The 12836-nt window shown below is 53.8% G+C and overlaps 1 protein-coding gene across 1 annotated transcript; it reads right to left on the bottom strand.

Moving 5' to 3' along the window:
* Positions 1 to 89: 89 nt before the first annotated feature.
* PIP5KL1 (phosphatidylinositol-4-phosphate 5-kinase like 1) lies at positions 90 to 12827 on the bottom strand. The gene is made up of 9 exons (XM_064291387.1): positions 11707 to 12827; positions 10368 to 10418; positions 10005 to 10159; positions 9603 to 9727; positions 8968 to 9002; positions 8820 to 8875; positions 7855 to 7967; positions 7436 to 7589; positions 90 to 4893 (listed from the first exon to the last, which is right to left on the bottom strand). The coding sequence occupies exons 1-9, from the start codon at positions 12094 to 12096 to the stop codon at positions 4626 to 4628; spliced, it is 1347 nt and encodes a 448-aa protein (XP_064147457.1). The 5' UTR covers positions 12097 to 12827; the 3' UTR covers positions 90 to 4625.
* Between the last annotated feature and the right edge of the window lie 9 nt (positions 12828 to 12836).

Raw genomic sequence — 12836 nt, 5'->3', positions numbered from 1 at the left:
AGCTTGGTTTGCGCGGCTGGGGGCAGGACGTGCGTGGTTGGCGGCAAGGCCTCCAGGCTGGAGGCGGGCCCTGCAGGTCGGGGGCGGGTGCTCCAGCACCTCCCTGTTTTTGGCCTTCCGCTATTTCTCCCTGGGGGACAGCGGAGGAAAGTGTTGGAAGGTGTTGGGGCCGCGGCCCAGTAGCTGTCAGGCCATCAGTACTTGAGTTTCTCCATCTCAGAAATCGGGGGCTGGGTAGAGAAATCAAGCAGTGGCTTGGCATTAGGCAAGGTCCCTGGGTGGCCTAAAAGGTTCGCCTTCGACTACTGACTTCAAGGTCAGCAGTTCAAACCCACGCAGTAGTGGTGCAGAAGAAAGGCCTGCTGATCTGCTCCCATGATTACAGCCAAGAGAAGCCTGTGGGGCAGGTCTGCTCTGTCACACACAGCAGCCCAGAGGCTGCCGTCTCCAGGGTCGCTGTGAGTAGAAACCAAGTGGAGGACGTTTCTTTTTGTTTTTTAAGTGGGCATAATAATAGCATCTGCCCCATAGGAGGAGCAGCTTGTGGCAGTCCGGATTCAAACCCTGGTCAGGGCTCTTACTACCTGCTTTCACCTCCCAAAGGCCGTTTGCCAGAGTGTCCACAAAATCCACACCGGTCCAGACCAGGGCCCTGGCAAATGCTGAAATGTGTCCCATTCGAAGGCTCAGACAGGGTCCCTCAGGGATCTCAAACTCAGTGCCTTCAGGGACCAGGCTGGTAGCAGAAAGAATTGAAAAGCATAGATGTAGGGCAATAGGGAGGGGTGGGTCCGATGGTGAAGTGGGGAGCACATACCCCACCTAAAAGGTTTTTTTAACAGAATGCTGTATGGACCAGAGAAGCTCATCCAACTACCCCTGCCACACCCACCTCCCTCTGCAGGGCCCTGGCCTGGGAAACCAGGCTACATCCATTCAAGTCTCACCTAATCTGCACCCGCTCTCATTTCAAACTCCATTTTCCTTTTTTTTTTGCAGAGGCTTAGGTATGGGCACAATGCTAGAGCACCCATCCATGGCTCGGCAGCCTTCCAAGGCTCCCCTGCTCCAGGTCCAAAGCCAAACCCTCCAGCCCAGTGTCCAGGCTGCGCTCTTCTCCCCACCCTGTGCAAAGCAGGGGAGGGGCCCTGCTGCAGCAAACTTGCTCCTGGGGCCTCCTTTGAACACAAACCCTCCACGTCCTTTGAGCCCCAGCCTGGTGCACCTCAGAGGCAGTGGTCCAAGCTCACGCTTTGTCTGTGACTCATCACTCACACAAGGCAAGACAGACAGTGGGTCCCCAAGCCAGGGTCCCTCTAGCCTCATCCAAGTTCTCATCCTTCAAATTTCTCTCCTTATAGGCTAAGCCCCAAGGGGACAACAGATTCATTCATCATCCACAATGGCTGGTAAGGTGACGATTCTTTTCCCAGAGAAAAAACTCCTTCCTTGCTAGGGTCACTCGAAGACAAGAGCATGCCAAAATGGCCTGGTCTCCCAGAGCAGATGACAATCATACATCCACAGTAGAACCGAGAGTGGGAAGACCTGCAGCCCCAGACAAAGCCCACACTTCAACAACTATTGGCTTCTACTCATCTGGAGCAAGCAAAAGAGAATGAAGGAAACCAAAGACTCAAAGAAGAAACTAGTCCACAGGACTAATAGCCCACACAAACCACAGCTTTTCTAACCTGAGACCAGAAGAACTAGATGGTGCTTGACTACCACTATGGACCATTCTAACCAGAGATATGATAGAAAGTCCTGGATAGAATGGGAGAAAAATGTAGAACAAAACTCAAATTCCTGAAAAAGGCTAGACCTACTGGACTGACAGAGACTAGAGGAACTCACAAGATTATTGCCCTAAGCTCTTCTTTGAATTTGGAACTGAAGCCACTCCTGGAGATCACCTTTTAATCCAAATAATAGATTGGCCTATAAAATAAACAATATTGCCAGTGAGTAATGTGCTGCCTTAAACAATCAAATATATGAGACCAAATGGTCAACATTTTTCCAAAAGCAAAGATGAGACGGCAAGGAGAGGAAGGGAAGCTAGATCAATGGAAACAGAACAAAATGGAAATAATGAGAATGCTGAGACATTGTGAAAATTGTAACCAATGTCATGGAATAATTTGCATAAAATGTTAAATGCAAACCTAACTTGTGTAAAATTTCACCTAAAATACAAAAAAAAAAAAAGCCTGCACTTCTTACTCCAGCATACAAAGCCCTGTAAAGTCTGAGCCCTGCCTTCCTCTCCATCACCTTCCACCCATCTTGGCTGCCCTTCTGACCTCTGAAGCACACGGAATTCATTCCCACCCCAGGACCTTTGTTCTTTCTGTTTCCTCTACCTGGACAGCTCTACTCACATGTCTTGCTCCTCGTCATTCAGCTGTCAGCTCAAATGTCATCTCCTTCAAGAGGCTCTTGCCAACTACCCTGTCCAACACTACATCCTCCATTTATTTTCTTCATTGCATTTGTCAACCTGCGTATTCATTGGTTTCCTTGTTTATGATCCACCCACCACTAGACTCTTAAGTTCCACATGGTAAAAAGCAGACCAGACATGTTCTCACGGGCACCTCCAAAACCTGCACAGTGCCTGGCACACACAAGGTGCTAGGTAATGTCTGTTGAATGAAGGATTTAGGAAAGTCAGAAGTCCTATGCCCATGAGGTCTTGGATAAGTCATTTCCCTTTCTAGCCTCAGGCTCTGCCTAGTCCCACTGCTAGAGAGGCAAAGGGGGGAGACAGGCCTGAGTCATCCCCGTCTATGAGAACAGGACTCTGGGGCTCTGACTCAGCCTGTCCAATCCAGACCACAGGGACATCTGAGGCCCCACCCAAGTCCCTGCCTTGAGGCACAGCCACCCCTGAGTTTCCATGGAACCTACCACGCAGAGTGATGAGCTTAATGCACTTGGTGTTTCAACTTCCTGCTGCGCCAGAACAAGAAATTTTCCCTTTTGTTGTGTCAGCTCAGAGAGGTTAATTGCCCAAGGTCACCCAGACAATAGGAAATCCCAGCAGCCTACAGCATAAGCCTTCCCTCTCCGCCCCCTTACCCATCAGCCATTTTTCTTTGGGGGTAACTCAAGGCCAATGGCATGGCAGCATTTGGTATGACTAAGTGGCTTTCCCAAGTTTCTGAATTGTCCAGTCCGGGGCGAGGGGGCAGCTCTCAGCTGACACAGCCCCCACCCACACCACACTGTCCCCTCCCACTCTGCACACTGGCCGCAGTGAAATTCTTTCTCTCCAATGCCACGCTTTCTCTCACCCCAGGCATTGGCTCTGCCCTCAACCTGGAACCCTCCCAGGGATGTCTGACTCTTCTGGTCTCAGTTTACAGATGAGAGCCCCTTTCCCCAACACCACCCAGCAAAGCTTCATGAGGCATTGTCATGCCAGGTTGTTTTTGTCACTGTCACCCCAGATAACGAGTTCTGAGAAGGTGGAGTCTGTCCATCTTGTTCAACAACATGTCGCATTGCCCTGCAGAGGGCCCGCCATGTGACAGGTGTTCAATATATATTTAATGAGCTAATGAGGTTCGTTTTCATCCTTTCCATTTTACAGATTAGAACAGTGATGCACAGAGAGGTTTAGCACCTTGCCCTGGTCACACAGCCGGGCCTCAGAGCAGCTTTGGAGGAAGAGCCCGCTTGGGTGTGGTCAGACTAGATGGGGTCAGAGGCTGGGCTGGAGTTCCCTGGAGAAGGGGAAAATGAGTAATCAGGGCCTTCGCAGGCACTTCATGCTTATACTCCCTGTGATATCTGTTGGCCAGGGCACTTGGTCTGACCACCAACTCCTGCCCCATTTCACACATGAGAAAAGTGAGGCTCCCAGCTCCTCTGGGTTCAGTGTCCCCTGCACAGAGTTGGGGCAGATCGGAGGGTGAGACCAGTAGCTCTCACTTAAGATCAAGGGGACTCTAACAGAACGCTCCCCAGAACCCCAAGACTCTCTCCACCCCCACTACGCTACCTTCTCCCCGCTGCATTCCTAGAGCTGGAGTGAAGTGAGCCATCCAATAGGGGGGATTGATCCGGGGCAGGGGGGCAGGGGGGCAGGAGGCCTGGGTTCTTGGTTGGCTTGCAGCTTATCCACGGGTAAGCCCCTTAAAGTCTCTGGGCCTCAGTTTCCCCATCTGGACAAGGAGTTTGGAGCCTCTGGCCTCCCCTCTTCCCCAGAGCATGAGGACAGGGTTTGGGGAGCTGGTGGTTAAGAATACAGGCTCCTGAATTCAAAAGGCCTGGCTGGGTTCAAGTCCTGGCTCCAGCATTTATTGCTGAATGATCTTGCTCAGGTTCTTCAGCCCCGAGCCTCCATTTCATGGTCTGTAAAAAGAGAATAATAATAGCATTTTTTGAGGATTAAATGAGCTAGTGTAGGGGAGTTCTTGGCACAATGCCTGTCACAGCATCACCATCTAATGGGGTGGTGTTGTTATAGTATTAGTTAGGGGATGCTGCTCTCTGGTGGCCATCAGGAGGGAGGGACAGCAGGCAAGGGGAGCCAGCCCTGCTGCCCGCCCTGGCTGGAATCAGCGCTCCTGGCTTGCTCCCATTGTCCAGATAGGGAGAGTGTGGCCAGGCTCTGGTCACTCAGTGTGCGCCTCTACCCACTGACAGAGACGACGGGCGTAGCGAGTTGGGCTGACGGTGGAGAAGGTCCGTCCTGGGTAGCGCAGCGTCTTCCACAGGTGCTCCAGCCGCTTGCGGAGCCCGTAGACTGTGGCAAGGTCCACGAGGCCCAGAAAATAGCGTTGCTCAGGCCCGTCTAGTATGTGTAGGGCGTTGGGGGCGTCAGGCAGCAGCCGGCGATTCTGGGCTCTCAGCTCCTCCGGGCTCGGTGTCCCCTGCACAGACCTGGGGGCAGACCAGAGGGTGAAGCTGCCGCCTCCTCTAGGTGGCCTCAACCAATTGTAAGCCTGGCCAGGCTGCCTCTGGGCTGCGCTCTGGGCTGACCCTGCTTTTGAGTCACTCATTCACACACCAGATACTGGAGGCTGATGGTCTAGAACTTCACTGTGCAATGCGTGCCACTAGTTACATGTCGCCATTGAGCACTTGAAATGTGGCGAGTCCCTACTGAGATGTACGGTGTAAACACACCGGAATTTCAAAGATAGTATGGAAAAAGAATGTAGAATATCTCATAAATTTTTATATTGATTACATGTTGAAATGATAAAATTTCAGCTATGTTGGTTAAATAATATATTATTAAAATTAACATTATCTTTTAGAAAATAAGGATACTAAGCCCACTGCTGTCAAATTGATTCCGACTCATAGCAACCTTAGACAACAGGGTAGAACTGCCCCATTGGGTTTACCAAGGAGCACCTGGTGGATTTGAACTGCTGACCTTTTGGTTAGCAGCCATAGCTCTTAACCACTACTCCACCAGGGTTTCTGAAGGCTACTAGAAAATTTGAAATTACATGCGTGGCTCACATTATATTCTATTGGGTAGAATTGAGCTAGAGCATTTGGGTCATGGAGACTGTAGTCTGCACGTATGTGCCAGGTGAGTTTGAGTAAGTCGGTTATTTGGGTATTTCCTAAACTTCTGTTCAGGATCATCCAACCCTCCCTGTAGCAGAGCCGAAGCCTTAAAAACAAAGTCCAACCCCAGTCTGTAGATGTTTCATGTCTTTTCGCCTCAAAACATATCATAAATCAGAAGATGCCTTTGGCCAGACCTCCAGGCCCAGCTGGAAGCAGGTTAAATCCCCTAACTTGTCCTCCAGTGGTGAGTGGCTGAGGGGCTTTATTCCTGCTCTACTTGGGTGGTGCAAATGGGTTGCACTTGACTACTAACCAAAAGGCTGGAGGTTCTAATTCACTCAGCAGTGCTGCAGAAAAATTGTCTGACGATCTACTTCCATAGGAATAATTCGTTGCTGTTGAGTCGATTCCAATTCATGGTGACTCCATGAGTTACAAAGTAGAATTTCTCCACAGAATTTTCTTGGCGGTAATCTTTATGGAAGCAGACTGCTGGGCCTTCCTCCTGTAGCACTGCTGGGTGGGTTCAAGCTGCAGCCTTTAGGTAAGTAGTCTAGCGCAAACTGTTCATATCACCAAGGCACTTTTGTGTGTGTGTGCATGTAAGATTACAGCCATGGAAAACCCTATGGAGTGCAGTTCTACTCAAACACATGGGGTCACCGTGAGTCAGAATCGACTTGAAGGCAAGGTCTTTACCCAGGTCTTGGGGGAAAATAGGCCAATGAGAGACAAACCCTCCCAAGCACCAACCAATGAAAACCCAGTGATCTGAGGGCCTGAGAGGAGGGGCAGAACCCTGGTAGTCTGCCCTGCAGGTGTTAACCAGCTAGCTGCTGGCAGATACGGGGCAGAGTTGATTCTGAGCGAGGGGCTGGGAACTCTGGCGGAGATGGGGCTAGAGCAGTGGCTATTTACCAATATGTTCCAATATATTAACAACCACCATGTGTGAATCAGTGCCTACAGGTCAAATGACGACTCTGACCTAAGCCCCAGCCTGAGGGTAGAGGGTAGGAAAGAAGCTGACTTAGCTTGGATGGACAGACTTGGTTCTGCCCCCTGTGGATGGCATTCTAGTACCCCACTAGAAAGTGCCCAGCCCAGTCCCAGGCTACATGGAGCCATTATTCTAGATTCTACCTAGGCCTCACCCATCCCAAGGTCTTCCTCAGGGGGTTGGGGTAGGGTGCGGATGGAGAGCTGGGTGAGTGGACCTCACCTTTCAATTCTTTTGTCCACCCACCTGATAAATGGGATTCTTTCCTTTAAAGTGTCTGCCTTAACTCCTATGTAATTCTGTTCAACCACCAGGGCAGACCTTGGAGAACTGAAATCCAAGTAACATACTAACATGAGTGATAACATAAGCAACTTCACTTCCTATCTCTGAATCTCAGTTTTCACATCTCTAAAATGAGAATGGGCCCACCATCTCAATGATGCTCGTGGTCAGCCTGAAAAGAGGGATAGTTAAAACTACAAAGATGAGAACAACACAGTGACAACCTCGGGGTCCTAGAAGTGGCATGACTGTGTTAAAGGACAAGGGCTCTTTCTAAAGTTCCAAAAGGTCTAGTGGCTCCACATCCCCTGCTAAAAAGTGGGCTGATTCTTCAAATCAGCACCAAAATCCTTGTCCACTGAACCTCTCTTGTCCTGTCTCCTGCTGTGGCCCACCTGTGCCCACTGTCCTCAACAGCCAGGCTTTTCCAGCTCAACACTGTTCACACACACACGGACTCACATGTACACACAAGTGCTCTGCACTTTCCAGCCTTCAAGTCTTTGCCTATGCTGTTCCCCACACAAGGAAGGCACTCCCTCCCCACCTCACCAGTTGTCCTTCCCATGATCTCATCACCTCATTCTTGCCTCTGCCCCCAGGGGGGCCCACCTGGCCATGCGGAAGACGAGACTGCTGCCCAGGCCCCTCTCATCCTCGTGGAGACCCTGGAAGGCCATCAGGAGGCTGTAATCCAGCACATTGAGCTCCCGGAGGAAGGCGGTGTCCAGTTCCATCTGGCGGAGGAACCAGCTCCGCTGGGACCCTGCCAGAGCAGCAATGCCCCCACCTGAGTGCCCATTACTTGCCAGGCACAGTACTGAGGGCTTCACATGCATCTGCCCCAGTAGGGCAGGTGTCATTATCGTCCCCATTTCACAGATGAAGAAACTCATCTATAATCCGCCTCAGTTGCCGAGCTAGTAAGTCATGGAACTAGGATTAGAGCCCTGTTCTTCCTGACTCTAGAATCTAGGCTCTTGACCACTAGGGCAGAGGGCAGAGCAAGGAACACCCTTCTAAAGGCTCACCCAGGTCGATGGTCTTGCCCTGAAAGTTGAGGTCCTTCAGCACCAGGACGACAGAGCTGCCCTCGGGGGCTGGCTCCACCCAGCGGCTCACCTCGCAGCCCTTGATGTCATACCTGAGTGTGGGTTGGAATTCAGCTACAGACTTTGAGACACACAGGGAACCTCACAAGGAAATAATAAACAAGAGCTTCTGCTGGGTGACTGTTCACAAATACACTAAACCCGTTACATACATCAGTTCTAATCTTCAGCACGACCCCATTCTATTATTGAGTCCATGTTAGACATGAAGAAACTGAGGCTCAGAGGGTTTCTCTGACTTGCCCAAGCCACTAAGGGGCAGAACAGAGATTCAAACACAGGCCTTTGGAAGGCAGCCCAGGCTTTATCCCTGCCTTTCAGCACCCTATCATCCTTGGGGGTGTCCCAGACACAAGGGATCCATCGGGAGTGCTTGAGGGAAGCCGATGGTGAGGGGCAGGCACTAATGGGGAAGTTGTGGGCAGAGGCAGGGCTGGGAGACAGAGCCGACAACGTGCAGTCAAGACAGGCTGGATTCGAATCCCCACTTCCTCGCTTATTAGCTGTGTGGCTCTCCTCTTCCTCAGTTTCCCATCTATAAAATGGGGATGGTAAAAACCCTACGGGGCAGTTCTCCTCTTTTCTTATAGTAGATGGCTCACCACTACCACCACAACACATCTCACTCAGAGTTGTTACGGAAGTAAAGGAGATAATGAATGTAAATGGCTAAACAGTGCCTAGCATACTGAGCGTTCAAGAGATGCTTGCCATGGGCATCCTTATCTGATTCACCAGGAAACGGTGAGAACATCCCTTCCCCTCCTTGGGCCTCAGTTTTGCCGTCTCTCGAGTGCGTGTGGGTGCGTCAGATGGCACGTCCAGAGTGGGGCGGTGCCCTGTAGGCGGGGTTCCCGCCAGACTCACCTTTTTCGGAGACTCACCTCTCGGAGATACGGCCGGCCGGGTAGAAGACGCTCTGCATGATGATGAAGTATTTCTGGGGGCCGGGGTGGGGAGTGAGGGAGGCCAGGATCTCATCCTCCAGCTGCCCCCCTCCCCGGCCCGGACCCTCGCCTCGGCCTCACCCACCTTCTTCCCCTGCGCCACTCGCAGGCTGTGCACTCCTGGAGGAGAGAGGGCCGGGTGAAGTGTCCCAAACCCCACAATCCCTGGTTCACCCCTCCCCAGGGCCAGCTCCAAGCCACGCCTCCTTGAGGACTGCCCCATCGCAAGCCCGCCCTTCCAGACCCAGTCTCCAGACCCCTCCCTCAGCCCGGGTCCGAAGAGCATCAGGACTTTTCCCCAAGGGCGCTTCGCCCTCCAGGGCCCCACCTCCTGGCCTGGCCCGCCCACAGATCCTGCCCTATTCCGAGCCCTTCCCTTCGGGCCCCGCCTCCAGATCGGGCCTTCAGGGAGCCTCCCTCTGTGAGGGTCCTGGGTCCGCCCCCAGATCCCCCTCCAGACCACGCCCGTTCCCCCAAATTCGTCCCGCCTCCAGGGGCCCCTCCTTCAGGCCTGGCCCCACACACCAACCGCGCCTCCCCCGATACTCCGCCTTCTAGGACCCGCCCCCTACCGAACTCGGTCCTCCGCAGACCAGACCCGGCTCTGATCCCGCCAGTCTCTAGCCTCGGGACTGCCCCACTCCCTGGCTACCTACCCTCCTTAACCTCTCCTGACCCCCAACCCTCGTCCCGGGTTTCCGGATCCCGGGCCGGCCGTACCTAGCAACCGTGCGAGTAGCGAGTGCGGGTGCCGCTGCAGGTGCCGCATGTATCGGGGCAGGTGGGCGAGCAGCGCCTGCACTTCCTGGCGCCGTTGTGTCTTCAGGAAAAAGCGCTGGTCATGGCTAGGGGGCGGGAGGGAGGCGACACCGCCCAGGCCGAGCTGGAGCGGCCCCCACCGTGCACCTCCTCCCACCTGTCTGTCTTCCTGCCCAAGGCTGGGAGAATCTATCTTGCCACCGCCTCCTCCTAGACCCCTCGCCCTCAGTCTCTCCAGTTCCCTTCTGACCTCCATCTGGCCTTGACCCTCTCTGACTCCGTAATGCTGTTTCTCTTCCCAAGGAGTCTTCCCCCACCCTTCAGAAAACTGCCATCCGCCCGCCACCCTTGCTGCCTGCTCACGACAGGAAGAAGCTGGCCTTGCTCTTGGAGGTGCTGAGAAACTGCAGGTAGGGGCCGCCAGGGCCCAGAGCAGCCTGATAGTCCTCCTCAGCCAGGCCTAGAGAGCGGCGCAGCCTGGTGAAGGCCGGGCCCGCCAGGGTGCCCAGCTCGAAGCCCTGTGGGGGAGGGAGAGCAGCCACAAGAGCACCCACAAGGGCCAGGTGTGTGCAGGTAGCCCTGGTCCAGAGGGTCAGGGTGACCACACCCTTCCTGCAAGACCCTAAGGCAAGCCATCTCTCCAGCTGCATAGATGGGGAAACTGAGAAGGAGAGAGGGGAAAGGCAGGTACACGCCCCCTCCACGCAAGAGTCTTGGGCTTCTTACCTCATGAACCTGGGTCAGGACTTCTGAAAAATCCTCCTCGCTGGGCGGCCCCTGCAGGGAAGGATGGAGGGGCAAGTCTCAGGCCACAATTACCTGCCCCAGGACCTCCGAGGGTCTGGCCAGACAGGAAGCAGCCGAGCATGCACCTGGCCTTACTCCCTCCCTCCAATTTGATTACTTCAGCAAAAAGGTCCACTCTGGGGGTACCTGAGATGGGCAGACAGGCTGCTGGTCTTTCCAGGGCCTGGATGTGTCTCACCCAGCACATACCCCCAGACACCAAGTTGGCCAAGTAAAGCCAGATGCCACCCCTGTATAAGGATATGGCCCTGAAGCCAAGGGACCTGCCTGGGAGGGGTAGGGTCAGAGAAGCCTTCCTTGGGGAAGGCTTCTAAGCTGAAGCTGGGGGGACCTCTAAGCTGAAATCTGAAGAGTGATAGAGAGAAGGGAGCAGGGTGCTCATGCCAGTAGGAACAGTGTTGGTGGTCACCAGGAAGGGGAGGAAGGTTCTAATGGCTGAAGAGGGTAAGAGAGGGATGGAGTGTGAGTGAGGCTGGACAGTTGGCCCTTGAGCTCAACTAGCAGAATCTTGAGCCTATGCTGAGGAGCCAGGATTCCATCCCAAGGGCACTGGGGAGCTATGGAAGCTTTTCAACAGGTGATGAGGTTTATAGGGCTCCCTGTGGTCCCCACACTCTCCCTGGACCTCCAGGTCCCTGTGCCAGGTATGTAGTCATGCTGTGTACTTGTGCACACACACATAGACAACACACACTCACCCAGGCCTGCTCAGCTGCTGAACTTGCATTTGGGTGACACTTTCTGCTGAGCCAGCCTGGCCCCAGCCTGAGCTCCAGGGAGGAGGGGTGAAGCAGGCAGGGTAGGGGTGGGTCCCTTCTTAACCATACACCCTGGTAGGGATGGGAGGGCCTCAGAGACCAAGGAGTACACAACCCACCCCCATTATACAGAGGGAGACAGGAGGCCCAGAAAGGGGCAGAGGCTCACTTAGAGTCACATGGCAACCACCTGGGTCAGGAGTTTCTTCACAAGTCCAAACACACTCTGAGATTTCCAGCTTCCTGGCCTGAACTCCCACCCCAGAATGCCCCTCTCTACGTGTACGCAGGATGGCGCAGACCGGCAGTGTTTCATTCCGTTGTACATAGGGTGGCTGTGAGTTGAAACCGATTTGACAGCACCTAACAACAACAACAACATGTACCTGGCTCTGTCCCCTCTTCTTAATAGCTCTCTCTCTGATCCTCAGCCCCGTGGTATTAGCAGGACGGCGCATCCATCAGAGCTGTGGGTTGCATGGGGCAGACTGTTCACTCACCGTGGGTGGGTGGTCCATGGCGACCTGGGTGGCAGCCCACAGCCCTGCCTGCATCATGCACATTAACCCGTGCAGCTCATGGCCTGGGCTGATTTCAAACAGGCCCAGACGTGACTGCTTGTCTCTCAAGCGCCAGAGGAGGCCACGGCGGCTGGAGCTTGAGGCAGCAGCTGCTCTGCGTCCAGCTTCTGGGGAGCAGGCCAGGACCTGGTGGAAGGAGGTACAGGAAGCAAGACCCAGGCTTTGGACAGCCCAGGTTCGAATCCCACCTCCACTACTCATGAGCCTTCCCCTCATCTCTGTCTGCCTCAGTCTCCTCAGCTGTAAAATACAGATAATGCTGGTGCCAAACTGATAAGGTGTTTCCAGGGGCTGCACAGTGCCTGGCATGCAGTCAGAACCCAAAACAGAGTGATGGTTATTACCATTAGTATTATTATCAGTAGGTAGAGTTCTGCAGTCAAAGACTGGCCTCTCACCAGCTGTATGACCTTAGGTAAGTCATTTAACCTTTCTGTGCCTCATTTTCTCATCTGTAAAATGGGGATTCTAAAAACTCCTTCGAGGCAGGTATTACAACTGTTGTTACTGTTGAGTTTGAGCTCTTTGCACGGGAACCTTAGATAATAGGAGCTGTGATGCTGGTGGCTTAGTCATCTATTCCACTCGTCTGTGCTGAGTTGCTAGTGTGGGCCAGGCTCAGAGCCGAGGGTCAGCACCAGGCTGAGTTCATACCAACTGACCCATTAGTAGTAGTGGTCACCCACCACGTGCCCAGCACTGTCTGCAAGCTCGACCTCCTAACAGCCCTCTAAGGGAGGGGCTTTTATTACCATCTCCATTTTCCCAGTGAGGAAATTGAGGAAGTTATCGGGGGCTACCTGTCAGAGCCCCTCCTCGATACCTGCGGCCCACAATGGGGCGTGTCCTAGACCTCACCCAGTGCAGGGCCCCTCCCTGGTTCGGATAGGGGGAGTGTCCGCCCCGCTATGGATGGGGTGGGCCGGCGCCTGCCCCCGAACCCTTCCCTCTCCTTTCTCTTTCGGGTCAGCACCTACCTCGCGTGGCCCCGGGCTCGGCGCAGCCATCGCCCGCGCAGCAGCTTCCCGGGCTCTGACCGCGTCCCCTCT

Source organism: Loxodonta africana, chromosome 9 (genome assembly GCF_030014295.1).
Source record: "Loxodonta africana isolate mLoxAfr1 chromosome 9, mLoxAfr1.hap2, whole genome shotgun sequence".
Lineage (NCBI taxonomy): Eukaryota > Metazoa > Chordata > Mammalia > Proboscidea > Elephantidae > Loxodonta > Loxodonta africana.
This window is presented reverse-complemented; position numbering and strand designations above follow the sequence as displayed.

Excerpts from the sequence above, each read along its gene's own strand:
- PIP5KL1 (XM_064291387.1), bottom strand. The coding sequence starts at position 12,096 with ATGCCAGGCACTGTGCAGCCCCTGGAAACACCTTATCAGTTTGGCACC. Across the intron at positions 9,728-10,004 it reads AAGGCCAGCTTCTTCCTGTC|CCATGACCAGCGCTTTTTCC; the intron begins GTGAGCAGGCAG and ends CCCGCCCCCTAG. Across the intron at positions 4,894-7,435 it reads CTCGTCTTCCGCATGGCCAG|GTCTGTGCAGGGGACACCGA; the intron begins GTGGGCCCCCCT and ends GTCTGCCCCCAG.